Here is a 15,206-nt window from a genome sequence, read left to right as displayed (position 1 = left end):
GTGGGGCGTCCACTTCAGATTCTTTCTCTTTCTCCCTCTTCCTCTGCCCCTCCCTCCTATGTATACACGCTCTCTGTAAAATAAATAAATATATAAAAAATCAAACGTCATTCTGCTCTCCCCATGTAGGCATATATTGTTCCTACCGCTGCAACCGATGACGTAACTTCAAAGATCTATTGAGAATGCCCAAAGAATTGTGGAAACCAGTGCTTTAAACTCAGGCCTGGCTATCTGAGACACTCACCAGGGAAAGCCAGAGGAAGCTTGGCTGCCACCTTGAGGGGCAAGGAGAGGGAAAAATGGAAATTTCTGGCTAACTGGTCTTCCCAGAGCCCTGGGGCTCCTTTAGAGGGGCCCCTCCAGCCCACCACTCACCACCACCTCCTCACTCCCCACCCCAACCCTCTCACCCTGGAAGAAATGGACTCAAAGCTACAGTGTATACAGTTCAAGATTTATATAAGTTACTTTCTTACGTCGGCACAATGCTGAAGCCAGTCTAAAAAAAGAAACACACCACAGGAAGGTAATTCAAATGAGTTGATTTTTTTTTTTTTTTTAACAAATTTGTACAGGGAAAAAAAAAAAAATCCCCGCTCACAATCTATACCCTACAGTCGCCCTGTCCAGTATGCGGGAAGCCACAGGAGGAGCCCGCAGGGGTAGCTGTGCGCTGCAGAAGTTACTTCTGCTCACAGATGATGTGGGGTGTGGAAAAATCTTTAGTTCCCTTTGTTCTCCAGTGTATCTTATACAAAATATTACATTTTTTAAACATATATTTACAGAGTTTGCACAAATAGAAAATGGTTACAAATTACAACCAGGCTTGGCAAGATAACCGTTCCCCTCCCCCACCGACCAAGGCCGAAGGTCTAACTGCTTCATATTTACATATGCATTAAAAAGTCCGCCTTCCTAGAGACCCAGATGAAGTTTATAAAAACTGGTTAAACATCATAAATTCATTGACATAAGCTGTACAAGTAATCAATACCAATTAGTGATTTCATGTCTTGCTCCCTGAAGAAAGATTTTGAAGGAAAAGAAACCCTCAGGCAACACATCCCTTGGCCCATCTGCTGCAGGTGGTCTGGCTCTGAGTGAGGGGAGGAGGTGGGAAGGAAGAAGGGGACAGAGGTGGTGGAGGACAACCTGGTTCAGACAGTTTTACTTTCACTCTTTTTTTTTTTTTTTTTTTTTAAAGGCTTGGAACCAGGCTAAACTGACTGGCTTGTTATACACCATCCTATGGCTTTGAAGGAACCCATGGTTCCTTCCTTGTCTCAGAGAGGAGACTTCTCAACATGACAACAGTGTGGGGAAAAAAAAAAAGACGACTTTCTGGGGAAGATAACGTTTGTTATTCTGATGTAACGTCTTTGCCTCAGCGCCAAGCCCAATTTCAACAGTGCAAAAAGACTCCAGAAGCGTCTGTGGGGGACGGGGGTCAGAGGCTCGCGTAGTAGCTGTCTACCCACTGAGCAAGTCCTCGCTCCACCAGCGACCGGTTTATCAACACCGCCTAGAAAACAAAGTTCCCTTGAGAGCTTTGCCCACTGCATCTCAGGGCCAGCTGTCAGGCCAACTCGGGTTCCCCCCCTCTCGGTCCCAGGTGACCACGGCATGCTGAAGGTAGGAGAGAAGTAGGGGGTGGGGGACAGGACTCTTCCAGGCCAATGCGGGCACTGACTGAATGTTCTGTCAGCATGAGGGCAGGCTGCTCAATACACTAAAGAAATCTAAGTGTTAACACCATGAAATGGGGTGGAAAAAAACCCAGTGGACACAAGGTCCAGGAAGGTCCTACGTCCAGGAAGGACCGCCGACATTTTGCGGTGGGGCCTGTCCTGTGCACTGCGGGAGCTTTCGCGCCACTCCCCAGCCTCTACCTGCCAGATGCCGCTAGCATCGCCACCCCCAACTGGGGCAACCAAGAACCATCTCCGGACATTGCTGAACGGGGGGGCCACTGGTCTACAGTCACATCCTCTGAGGAGCTCAAGAGGAGACAACGGCAGATTCAGCTCCAAGCCCAGCCATGACCGCTGGCCAATAACTCAAAGGGAAGAGCAGAACTTACTTCATTTCCAACCACACTCCACAGCTGAATCAGAGGAAGGCCAGTGGGACTGTAACTTGTCACCTAGAAAAACAACAGAAGAAAACGAGCCTGTTGACAAGCCACCCCACGCACCCCTCCTTAAAGAATGCTGGCCAACCCAGGGCCCAAGCCACAAAGGAGTAAGGAATTCAAAGGTCAGTTCGCAAGAACGCAAGGTCCTTGGAAGAGAGGCCGGCAGGCGCGGCACAGAAGGCAGGCGGGGGCTCGTCAGACAGACCCCGGCCCGCGGCCCGCCGCCCACGCCCGCACCTGAGCCAGCAGCGCCGTGTTTCCGGTCATCTCGCTCATGGCTGCGTCCGCTTCAGGTGAAAAGTGGTCATCATCTTCGAAAGGCAAAAGAAAAGAAGCATTTAGGCTTTCCCGGAGGCAACGCATCCTTGTCGCTCCCACAGCTTCCGGGGCTTCTCGGGGCGGACGCCTGCGACTGCCAGGCTCCGCAGAACGTCACCGGGAAGCCCCCTGCGGCAGCACGGAGGCCAGGCCTCCGCGGGGCTGCGAGCGGACACGCTCACGGCTCTCTGCTGCGTGCGGCCTGCAGTGCGACAGAAACGCCGCCTTCAAGGGGAAGGCTCCCGCCGCCGCCGCCGAATTTGGGCGCTGACCGGGCTGAACCTTCCCGCAGCGAGGCCGCGGCCGCGACCAGGGCGGGCCGGCGAGCGCAGCGTGGGCGGGGAGGGCGCGGCGCCAGAGGCGGAAGGACGGAGACGCAGGGTCGGGAAGGCCGGCCGCACGGACGCAGGAGCGCGCGCTTCAGCCGGGCTTGCGCAGAGCGCGGGGACGCACGGAAACGGAGCGGGGCCGCGCAAGAGCAATAAGGGAAAACAGAAGCAGGCGTCGGCCCAGCGCGCAGGCCGCCAGGGCTGCAGCCAGCCTGCAGGGCTTCTGGGCCCTTCCCGGATGCAGACCAGAGTGTGGCACGACCCGACTATCACCTACAAATACAAATTCCCTGGTATCGGCAGCTGCGACTTGACCACCGTCCACATGCCAGCTCCTGGGTTTATGGGATTCCCTCGGCCACCCTGAAGGACAGGCGGGGGCTCGTCCTGCCCCATTTTCCAGAGGGTTTAAAAAACTGGTGAGGCTGACTCTCTTGCCCAGGATCACCATGTCCCCCTTCCGTCTGGGGACAGGGTCAGTCTAGGATACCACACAGGTGAGTGTCCACACGGTCCCCACGGTGCCTGGGAGCTGAGGCCCAGCTGAGCAATGCTACACGCCTCCACACCTACCCTCGACCACGGAGGGATACTAGGACCCTGGGTCTCAGCTACATTCTGGAAAGTGCCTATGTTAGAAACCTCTCAAAGTTGGCAGCCTGGGTAAAGTCCAGAACGGTGGTCCATGGGCCAGCAGCACTGGCATCACCTGAGTCTTTGTTAGAGAGGCACGTCCTCAGGCCTCAGCCTAGACCTATCCAATCCAAAACAGAGGCAGCAAGCTGTGTTAGCCTAAGACCTCCGGGCACAAACGAGGCTCTCAGAGAGAAAGACCTACTCTCAACGACTGTGCCCACCACATCAGGGGCCCCATCTGTTACCTGACAAGGGCATCACGCTGTCCAGAAGGACCTCTGCTCCCTGGAACGGCAGAGTCACAAAGTCAGATCTAGAAAGGCAAAGAAGGAGCACTGTTTATGAACCTGAAGGCTGACACCACCTCAGGCCAATACTTACTTCGTGCGTTAGCCCTGTGAGACCTCAGCAAACCCAAGACAAAGCCAGGCGAGGCATATACGACGGGCAGCAAGCTGCAGCTCCCAGCATGCCTGAATGCAGGCTTCCCCCTGCAGCAGCCTGACCTCAGAGGGACTGCTGGCGTCAAGCTCCCAGAGAGAAGCCTGCTTCACGTCTGCCCTAGGATACTTGGGGGACCTCTGCGACAAGACAGTCCTTTCTAGCTGAGGCGAGCATGCAGTCTGTTTCTAGCACTCTGCCAAACCAGAGTAGGCAGCAGGAGAAAGACTCAACCTAGGTCCCAGGCTTGGCAGAACTGAGCCAGCTCTGCAGAAATCCCACATCCCAACACCCGGGGCATGTGCATGTCTGAGGAGTGTGGACCCACCGGATCTGCCGGAGCACGTCCACTTTCACTCTCTTATATCCACCATAGTCCACGTAGCGGATCTCCACTTCATTGCTTTCCTCATAGGAGGCCACCACTTGGGCTCGCCACCAGGCACCATCCACGCCGGGGGCAGCACAGATGACTGTTACTGCAGGTCAGGAAGAGAGTGTGTGGATACTTCTGGCATGGTGCAGGGCACCAAGGGTCACCCACCTCCCCACGTTACTTCTCAGGGCCCTGTGTCTCCACAGGGCTGGGGAATAGCCAGGAGTCTCCAAAGCTTCCCTGAAGTCCGAGACTGGCCAAGGGAAAGACCTGCACGTGGGAAATCTGGCCTCCCATGTATGCCACCCAAAAAGCTCTCCAGACCAAAAAGCGTTCTTCCAGATCCATTTATTCTGAAACCCACTAAAGCCTGAGATGGACAAGGATTGACCAGAAGGAAACAAGTAAAATCCAAAACTCAGGGAATGGGGATTTATATTCTTAAGGGAAAGTCTCAGAAAGAATCAAGAACCTCCAAGTGCAGCAGATCTTGTTGGCCTGGTATCTGGAGCCTGTTCTGGCCTGTGGAGACTCAGAAGTCGATCAGAAGAGGACCCCCAGGCTTAAGCCCACCTCTTCTCGCCTTTGCTTCAGGAAGGTGTCCCAGGCAGCCAAGGCCAGGGAGCAAGTGCACCAGCAGTGCACCAACCCCACCCTGCGGCAGCTGGGCCAGGACAGGTGGAACTACAGGGTGAGGGCCTGCACACACAGCTGACCACATTAGGTCCTCGCCTTGACCCTTAAAGGGAACCCCTGGTACAGTCACCTATTAGACCCCAGTTTGGTCTTCACTGATGGATCAAAGCAACGTTAAGAGACTCTGACGACAATTAAATCCTTATTTCTGCTACAGGTAGCTTCAAAGTTTCCCTTAAAGCCTTAAAACCCCAACAGAGTGGTCCAGGTTAGGAGTCCCTAGATTAGGGTGGGTGAAGAGATGTTCTGACACGGGATTCTTGCAACAAGGGCAATAAGAATATAGTGCCCAAGCACAGACTCAGGAGCACAACTGCGTTTAGACCCCAGTTCTCGCTCAGGTATCCCCTGGGCCAGCGACCTGACTCAGAGCCTGTTTTCTCACCTGTCACATGGAGGGGAGACACCCCACGGCAGGGGGTCTATTGCTCTCAGGGAGCTTCTCCGAGAACCGTCATCTGGATCAGGGACTTTACATATAACACACATACAATCCAACCCTGATTCCTCAAACAAGTGGGCATCGCCCCATTCAACTGATACATGGCAAAGCTGGGATCTGAACTCATGTGTCAAAGATCTACTCCAATCCCATGGGACTCTGTCAGCCAGTGGGAAGACCATTTCCATTGGGATAGCTGAGAAACTCAGCCCAGGAGTGACTCCACACTGACGGCAAGACTCAGGGATGCCGTTCCCGTGAAGGATCCCAGAACAGCCTCCTCCTGGGTCAAGACCAAGGGCAGAACAGGCCACCCCCAGAACTCCTCCCCCTGGCCTGGCCAGAGCCCAAGGCTCCCCAGCTGACCCCAGGGCAGCACTTACTTTCCACTGGGGTGGGCAAGGTGGGGATTCCGGGCTGAGAGTAACACAGGTACATCTGCTGGTCCAGGCTGCGCAGTGCGTGGAAGGTAGGGTGCGTGTGCTGCTGCACGAACAAGTGCCCGGCGTTGACCTGGTTGACCACGATCACCTCCACGGTGACGCCATCGGGCAGCATGAGCTGTAGGGAAGGGAAAGGAGCAGCAGGCACTGCAGCAATCCTTCTCTTCTCATGTTTGAGATAAGCCCTGAGGCCCCAGGGCAAGCCTCTGAACTGGCACATCTCTGAGAAGGGCATCGCAGCCCAAAGCAACATGGCACCCAAATGGCAGAAGCCCAAGGACAACTACTTCAACCATGGAAAGTGTGGCACCTGTGGCCCCTGTCCTGCAATGCCAAGAGTGACCTCTAGAGGAGGCCTCGTCCCAGGGCTGGGCAGGGGCCTTTCTTGAGGAGTCTAACACCCAGGGAAGGCAAGGGAATGAAGGGCCCGGAGAACAAGCCACCAGAGAATAAGAGGTGGGCAGGCCCCAGGCCCGTCAGCCAGCAACCTGGGCCCTGCAGCTGAGCCCAGGAGCTCCAAGTCCCACAGGGTCCCTCTACTTTGCTTTCCTGCCAGCGAGAATCCAACAGTCTGAGGCATTCTGTCTCCTGCTCTCTGCACTCCACAGACCTCCTCCAACTCATTCCCACTCTGGATTTGGAATGTAGGTTTGCTCAGTGGCCAGGCCCTACATTAAAGGCCCTAGTAGAGGCCAAGACTGCTCTCAAAAAGACTTGTCCCTAGGGCGCCTGGGTGGCTCAGCTGGTTAAGCATGTGCTTTCAGCTCAGGTCATGATCCCAGGGTCCTGCGATCAACTCCCACTTCAGGCTCCCTGCTCGGCGGGGAGTCTGCTTCTCCCTCCCCCTCTATTCCTCCTGCTTGTGCTCTCTAGTCTCTCTCTCTGTGTCAAATAAATAAATATAATCTTAAAAAAAAAAAAAAAAGAAAAGGAAAAAAAGACTTGTCCCTAGACACTAGTTTTCCCAATGCCAAGTTACAGGCAACCCTAGGTGCTCTGGACACAGGAAGATGTTGAGACCACCTTCCAGTCAGTTGGCAGGGCCTCTGGCTAAGAGTCCTGACCTCCACCCCTCCCCCCAGTACAGCTGTTTGAAAGGCACCTGGGATCTCCTCACCAGCTCCACCAAGCCACACAGAGAACAAGGGAAGGAAGCCATCCCAGCTGCTCAATTATTTACAATTAAAGAGTGGGTCTGGTCCAAGCCTGCTGGGGAAAAAATGCTAGGATTCAGAAGTAAAGCATGGAGTGGGGTTCAGCCCACTCCCCAATATCCACAGGAAAGTAACAGGACACCCATCCCTCCCCCCACGGCACGAGTGTCTTTGGAGATACAGAACCAAGAAGTCACACCCCCCCAAACACACACCAGGAGACAATTTTCCTGAAGCAGCACATTCAGCCTGTGTGTGAAGTGCTGTTGTCATCTTAGCCTACAGAGCCCTACAATTCTTCCACGAGGGACAGAAGGCTCAAAGAGAGCTAGCGGCATGCTGCAGGATCTCGAGTGATAGGCCCCAGAGACCTCACAGCCCCCAGCACACAAAGGCCCCAAGATGTCAGCTTTCCCTCCTGCCAAACTCCAGGAGCAACCTCCAAAGAGCCACCTGGCTCCCAGGGCCGGGTGGGGAGGATTTCTTTTCCTTTATAACCTAGGTACCTCCTGTGAGAAGGGGAAGGGAATCCTTCACTAGGGCCACCACTAGACCCCACTCAACTAGGAGTAAGGAACATAAGAACCCACTCCAAGCCCATCCAGACCCACAACAGTGGGTCCCACCCAGGCCTCAGAGGTCTTAGGCTGGGACTCTGGACACATCACCAGCTTTGAAGGGACCCAAGCCAGTCTGGGTGCACCCAGTCTCCTGGACAGACTATAATCCTTTCTAGGCAAATGTCTTGAAAACACAAAAGGTGCCAGGGCAGCAGAGCCCGAGAACAGTCCTTCCAAGTGGGGACAGAGGCATGTCTGGCTTTGTACCAGCACTTCAGCCCCAGAGCCCGGCGGCAGAGAACACAAGCTAGAAGCAGAACCAAACCGACCAGAGGAGGCCAGAGGTGAGAGGTCACAGGCATCAACGAGCACAGTCTTGGGAGTTTCTTATTTGGGAAAGGCTGGAGTGAAAGGGAGACAAGAAGGTCTTATCTGGTCCCCTAGGTGCATGCTCACCCAGGAAGTCATTGGAAGAGAAGGCAGTGCCAGGGATGGCAGTGGGGGAGCGTAGATATTGGTGAGGTTCAGTTCTTTGAACTTCTTCCCAATCAAGTTCAGTGCCTTGTCTACATGATGCTGAGAACCTAAATGGGGGTAGAGGCAGGAGAGTCACAGTGGGTATGACAAACAGGAAAACCAAACGCATGTATATACCCCACTCCACAAGAGTTTTCCTAGCGTTCAAGTATGTCTTTAAGGTGCCAGAAAGCTAAGTTTCGCCTTAAGAAGAAAGGCATCTAAAGAGGCCTGCAACCCACTGACCTTTCTAATGGTACCCCTGCCGCTGTGTCCATGCTTTGAACACAATAGGAGGTTAGCAGATGGGAAAGGCCCAGCCCTGCCCGACCAGAGGAGAATCACGCTCTGCTCTGTGAGGGAGCCGTGTGAGGCAGTGGGCACCATAAACCCAGCCCCCCCCCCCCCAGCCTGCCGTCTGAGTGCCCATGCCTCTCCTGGCCAGAAGACCTGGGGGAGGGTGCTGAGGCTCCTTCAGGGAGCTGAACTGGAGAGGAGGGCCGAAGGAAGACTCCCCGCCCATGTTCCCTTCACCCAGGATGAGCAGGGTTTTCTATTCAGAGACTTGGATTCCAAAAGGGGAATAATTGGGACTCAAATGCTTTACATTTCAGGGAAGACAATGAAACCCGGGCCAGCAGCTGCCACTGACCTTCTATGTGGCAGATCTGGATGTTCTGGGTGTAAGGCAGGGTTGAGATGTAGATCTTGGCACCAGATGTTTGCTTCAGAAAACTCACATACCTCCCCTGCTTGCCAATGAGCCGACCAACTAAGTGCTGAGACAGAAAGAGACCATTGGAGGAGTTAATGGGAAACCAATTCCCTACGTTCCCAAAGACCTACCTTCGTTTTACGCAAGGTCAAGCTCAAACACATCATTAACTGTGAACATGCCAGCACTCATTTGCCAGGCACTGTTGTGAGCACTTAGCTCTGAACCAGATACCTTTATCACCATTTTACAGATGAGGTTAACAAGCTGAAAGAGGCAAAGTAACTCACCCAACATCACACAGCTACTAAGTGGCTGAACTACACAGTCCGGCTCTGGACTCAGCAGTTCCCATTTCTTCCCTGACAACCTGGCCCACATCCAGAAAGCTGCAAAGCCAGCGTCTTCTCCTCCCAAATCTATACTAGGAGAGGTTTTGCCAGCCACAAGGGTCGATTTATCACTCCTCAGACCTCTTCAAGTCTATCCAGTTTTGAAGATAAAGAGGCTCCATTTGAGAACCCTTGCACTTCTGTTGCCAACTGATAGCAGCCCGGAGCCTTCGGAGCACAAGGCTTGCAGAAGCGCCCAGCGTGCCGAGAGCTTAAGGCAGACAGGAGCAGCCCGACTTAGCCATGATGTAAGACAAGCTCTGAGACAATCCCAAATGACCCCACCCCAGCAGAGCCACCAGGGACACGGTTACGCTGTACCCAGAGCTGCCTGCCCGTGCCCTCTGCAACCACTGAAGGAGAAGAGGGCACGGTGGCTCTCAGGGTCACGGGGGGAGAAAACACCTAGGGAGCCAGCACCCCGGGGTCAAAGCAGCCCGCCTGACCCACAGTTCAAACCAAGCCAAGTCTCCACAGCGGCAGGGAGCTAAGTGCCCAGGAGAATTCAGTTGGCCAATTATTTATGAGCCCCAGCGAGAAACATCAAGATCAAGCTAATAAAATTGTTGAGTTAGATAGCAAAAAGCTCAAAACCACTCAGTAGCCTGGATTGGAGGACTGGTGGAGTAAACTGACATTCACACAAGGAATAATGCAGTTAAAATCATATTTTCAAAGAATAACACAGGAAAATTGAATTGTTAAATATTTAAAAGCATTAATTAAAGCAACATAATCTCAGTTTTGTTTAAAAACCACAGGGTGCAAGACGAGAAGGAAATACACGTCCTCACAGTCACTCCCGGGGGGTGAGTTTAGAGCAGCTTGTTATTTTCTTCATACATGTCTATACTTTTCAAGCTCTCTGAAATATGGATTTATGCTGTGCTCAATTATCAAATACACTTCGCATTGGGGAGCTCTGAGCAGAGCACAGTGAAGGAACTCCTGCCTGGCCCATGCCCTCAGTCTGGTGTTTGCTAGCATCTCCAAACAGATCAGAGCTCCAGCACACACAAGGAAGCCCCAGGGGGAGAATGAGTGAGTTTGAAGGAGATGAGAACAGGTCCCTCCTGAGGGCAGCTGAGGGGACTCCACGACATCGCAGGAAGCTCTGGGCCCTGGCAGAGTGTGGCCCTCCCTTTCCCATCAGCCTCTGGCTTGCTCAGGGGCTGTTCTGAGTTTACTGTCCCTCCCCCCTAAGCCCAATGACCCTGGGCCTGAGGGAACGTGGAGCTTGCAGCCCTTACCTTTGGCACCTCAATCTCCCAGATGATGAGGTCAACCTTCTTAGGACTGGAGCCTGCTTGGGCGTTCTGGAAACTGTCAGTCTTCCTGGGGCCACAGCAGCCGTCCACTGAATCCATGCTGTTCCCGTCCGAGCCTGCAGGGGAGGAAGCAGCATGCACAGACACACAGACGCCAGCTAAGAGCAGTCAGTAACGCAGAACTTCCAAATCCACATTCCCAGGAGGCCCCCGCCCCACACCCCCTCCTCAAGCTTGGCAGGTGACTGTCAACCCGAAGTCTACAAGGCTTAGAACAACCCCAATGAAAGGAGGACTGGGGGTGTAGATACACCTAATTTTAGCCTGTCACTCACATCCCCACTTGCTGAACTGGCAGCCACGCCCAGCCACAGCTGCTGGAGCAGAGACAAGTGGTGAGCTGGGAAGGGGAGCCCACGGGGTGGGGGGGAGCGGGCCAAAAGGTCCACATGGTCCCCGGAGCCTGCTCTCAGGGCAGGCCTCCACAGAGACCGACCAGTCACAACTGGCCCACACCCTTCCAACCACGTCAGCCACTCGGACCAAGGGACTCTAGTGCCCCAAGGCCCCGGGCCCGGGCTCATTGGTGAACATCAGTCAAGCAGAGCTAGAACAGGCCTCCCTTGCTGGCTCGTCTGAGGGCCCCATTCTTATCCTGCCCCGGGGCCCTACTGGACGTAGATGAAGGGAGGAGGCCCTCCTCTCCCTCTGCTTAGGCCTGACTTGTGAACCCTGAATGCTCTTCCGGCTCATGGCGGGTCTTCACCCCTTGGTCAAAGACTGGGCTGAAGCTCATGCCCCAGACAACAGGGCAGGAAGCAGGGCCCTGGCATCAGCGTGGGTCTGCTCCACTCCCGCTCTAGAGTGTGCCAGAGCGGCTATCCCGGAAAAACACGGTCCAGACCAGCTTAAGAGGAAGGATTCGGCTTAAATACGGACAACTTAACTGCCAGAAATAGATCGCTCCTGAGATTCTACTAATTAGGTTATTATCCACATGATTTCTCCAAACCCTGGACATAATCCTTTCCAAGCATTGCATGTACTATCTGGATGCAGAGTAAGGCTTCAATGAGATTCCGTCCCCAGCTAAGGACGAGTCACCTTCAAAGTGACCTTGTCCCTCAACATCAGGGGCCTCAGCCTCTCCTGAACAGAACAGGACTGGCCAATATGGGTCACCCCAGGCACACCCAGAGGTGGCTCAGACCCCACGGGACACTAGCAGGCTGCGTTCACAGGCCAGCTTCCTCAGCTGGTGGTCCCCAGGCTCCCCAGGTTTCAACTTCCTCACGCAAGGGCAGGGCTGTGCGCGCTCGGGTATGGATGACCGGGAGGAAGGAGCCTGTGCTCTGCACGCCGGAGTGCCAAAAGAATGGCACTCCAGCCTCCAATCTGCTGTCCCTGTACCTCCAACCGACCGTCAGCCTGCTCTCCCGCGAGGCCTCAGCGCCAGGCCTTCACCACACCCGAGGAGCTGCCACAATCCACCTGCAGGTGGCAGGACACGGCTGACGGGCTGAACTCAGCTGACGGCCAGCCGATAAAGGGAAACTCCTTCATTCTTAGAAAGATTTTTGTTTACCATTTAAAGATCTTTAAAAAAACCAAAAAAACAAAAACAAAAAACCCTAACATCCCTGAAATTCAGATGCATCTTATAGTCTCTGGCCTTCTACAACCACGGTCACAATGATGAGCTTTGTTTCATTTAGAGGTACAGAAATCAGTGGTGTCTAAATTCATTAGCCATCTCAGAGGTGACAAATGTGGTGTGGGATACACACCAGATGCGGCTGGAAGGAGTGACATTCCCCCTAAAGACTCCCGACCTTCCTGGAGCGGAGACAGTGGGGCACGGCTCCAGGACAAGCAAGTCAGAGACCCCACAGGGAATTCATGGCCTCTTTGCGGGAGATAACTGAAAATACCCCAGGGTGGCTGCGAAACCAGGGTCAGGAGCTGCTGACCTGTATGTGAGCGATCTGAACTGTCTATGCTGGGTCAGCACTTGAAAACCCCAGTGGACACTTCGTGACCAAAGTGCCCCTCTTTCCCGGGGACGGAACTGCAGCTGCACAGAAAGTAAATGGCGGAGGCTCTCTGCGGAGGAATAGTGGCGACAACAAGGCAGGAGAGCGAGAGCCTCCCTCAAGTGTCAAGGCTGTGGCCGCTCTCTGGGCACTTACCCGGTAAGAGCTTCTGGAGAAGGAAGGCAGGTGAAGACATGGGAACAAGCACATGATTAAAAGGAAATAAACCATTGAAAAAAAAAAGTTCACACCCATTCCTGGTACTTGGGAATTAAAGCTAAGGAAGCCTCTCCATTACAAAAACCTTTAAAAGGTCAGGTTTAAGAGAGAGAAAGAGGCACAGGGAGGTTCATCACCAAACCCAACATGGACTCCTTCGGGAGGACTGGGGAGGGTCCCTGGCTGCTAAACCAAGTTACAGCTCCCGTGGCTTTGGGGGTTCAGGAGAGCCTAACTTCTCAGTGACCCACCAGCGCTACGCTGGGCCTCGACATTCCGCAGGCCAGCTGGGACACGGAGCTGAAGAGCATTACTACTGCAGAAGGAGAGGCAGACCGGCAGCCTTTGCCTGCCGAACAATGGGAGAATCCCCACCCCGTCCCTCCAAGCGAGGAACATCCAAGACCCTCCTACCTCCCGAATGATCTGCTTCTGCATCCACGGTCCATCCATCCTCATTCCCCAAGTCTGATAGCTCCCCCTTCAGCACCCCGTTGCTGAAGGGCACAGTACTTTCCGGCAGCGGCGAGGAGATGGCCTTGCTCCTGGGGCTTGAGTTGGTGTCTGTACACGAGTCTTCCAGCCCCGAAGTGCTGATGGAATCTGAGCACGGCTCAGAGGCCACCGAAGGGACATCCCGGCTGTAGTCAGAAGTGCAGGGGGTGCATCCGGCCTTTTCTGCCAGGACACTGGCTTCATCTAACGACCCTCCCTGGGGGGCGGCGGGCGGCGGGCAGGGGGCCAGGGAGATGTGGTGTGCGGAGTTCTTTGGCTTCCTGTCCTTGCTGGGGCTGGACAGAGGGCTGCTCAGGCAGCTCCTGTAGGTCTTTGGTGGTGGCAGGTCGTCTGCGGGCAGGTCCGGCAAGTGGAGGGCGGCGTCTGCGCCGGAGGCCGCCTCTGGCTCCACGGTGGCCGGCGCGGGCTCCCCAGCATCTCGCCCCGGGGCCGTCTTCTGGCAGACTGGCACACAGCTCTCCTCCTTCTGCCCTGGGAGCTGACCGGCTGAGGCCTGGTACACCCGATCTGCAATCCTGCCCATGGTGGTGGCCAGCACCTCTTCAGTTGCCTCCAAGATCACTCTGGAGATGATCTGATAAGCAGCCTGCTCGATCTTCTCATTCTGCTCCGCAGCCTCGTCTTGGCCCGGCTCCCCTGTGCAGTCTGCGTCGCGGGCTCTGCCACGGACCCTTGGCGCCAGCCGCTCCTCGTCCTCCATCAGCTCCGTGTGAGCCGATTCGATGAGGCCGCTCAGCAGCTTCCCCACGGCATCCTCCTTCGCCTGCGTGGGGCTGTCCTTCCCCTTCTCTCCCGCTCCTCCCGAGGGAGCGGGGCTGGGCACCTCGCTGATCGCCGGTTCAGAGTCATGCTCCTGGGACAACACACCCTCCTCCAGCACGCTTTCTCCTGACAGCGCATCACCAGTGCCTTCGGCCCCACCCGTCTCTCTCGGCTTCTCTTGGGGGGCCGCAGCCTGGCCCTGCCAGCCCCGACCTCCTGTTGCACCAAAGGGGGGCTCTTGCTTGCACACCTCGGCTGCCTCGTGGGGGAAAGGAACACTCTTCGGGGTCGGAAGGGGACACTCCAGGGGAACGGACCTGGCTTCATCACGCGTCAGGGCTAGTTCCACCTTTGCGCTGTCATCCCTGCGTGTTCCTGGCCGGAGTCTCGGGTCGGTGGTGTTGGGAAGGCTGCCTGAGGACTCGGACCTGCGACAGGTTGGATGTAGCCGCAGCAAGGCTGGGGGCTCTGCGGGAGGCTTGCTCCCAGTAGAGGGCTCCTTCTCGGCCGGCAGTACAAGGCTGGGCGGCGCGGACACTACTCCAGGACAGGGGTCCGCCCTGGGGCGTGGCTCTTTGATGGCTCGGCCAGCCCTCAGCTCCACAGCCTCCACCTGTCTGTCCTGGCTGCTGACATGCTTTTTACGAGAGAAAAACCACCACCAGCCGAGGACTGCCAGCATTCCAGGCAATGCCAAGGGGAAAAGGGAACGGAACTGGATGGCCATCCTGGAGGCCTGAAGAAATTATACCTGGATAGGAGGAGGAGAGAGGGATGCTATGAGAGCCAAGCAGAGAGGTCCTGATGCCACTGCAAAGAAAGACAACCTGCTGTCTCCCCCCTTCCCTGCCCCTTATGTAAGGGGCATCCCTCCCCCTTCTTGTACCCACAGCATGATCCACTGGAGGCGGGTGGGCAGGGAGACATACCCCCTTCTGCTTCCTCATCCGCGTACACTCCCTTGAAACAAGATGAGCCTTCTCTTGGACCCAAATCCCTTCCTTCATCACTTCTCAATGCCAAATTCCATCCTCCCCCCAAGGGGATAGTGTGTTGTGTTTTTTAGTTCTCTAAACTCCCAGAACACTTATCTATTCAGGTGACATTGGAGTATTTATTTATTTATTTCTTCTTTGAAAGAGAGTGCGCAGAGGAAGAGGCAGAGGGAGAGAGAACCTCAAGCAGACTCCCTGCTGAGTGCAGAGCCCGAGGTGGGGCTCGATCTCACGACCCTGAGAGTTCACAACCTG

The 15,206-nt window shown here is 55.0% G+C and overlaps 1 protein-coding gene across 1 annotated transcript; it reads right to left on the bottom strand.

Annotated features, from left to right (window-relative positions):
• Window positions 1-445: 445 nt before the first annotated feature.
• AKAP1 (A-kinase anchoring protein 1) lies at window positions 446-14,912 on the bottom strand. Its single transcript, XM_008695523.2, has 10 exons — window positions 13,093-14,912; window positions 10,409-10,542; window positions 8,704-8,830; window positions 7,992-8,119; window positions 5,762-5,939; window positions 4,193-4,343; window positions 3,669-3,736; window positions 2,378-2,451; window positions 2,087-2,149; window positions 446-1,528 (listed from the first exon to the last, which is right to left on the bottom strand). The coding sequence occupies exons 1-10, from the start codon at window positions 14,681-14,683 to the stop codon at window positions 1,454-1,456; spliced, it is 2,589 nt and encodes an 862-aa protein (XP_008693745.2). The 5' UTR covers window positions 14,684-14,912; the 3' UTR covers window positions 446-1,453.
• Window positions 14,913-15,206: the final 294 nt, after the last annotated feature.

Source organism: Ursus maritimus, unplaced genomic scaffold (genome assembly GCF_017311325.1).
Source record: "Ursus maritimus isolate PB19 unplaced genomic scaffold, ASM1731132v1 scaffold_24, whole genome shotgun sequence".
Lineage (NCBI taxonomy): Eukaryota > Metazoa > Chordata > Mammalia > Carnivora > Ursidae > Ursus > Ursus maritimus.
This window is presented reverse-complemented; position numbering and strand designations above follow the sequence as displayed.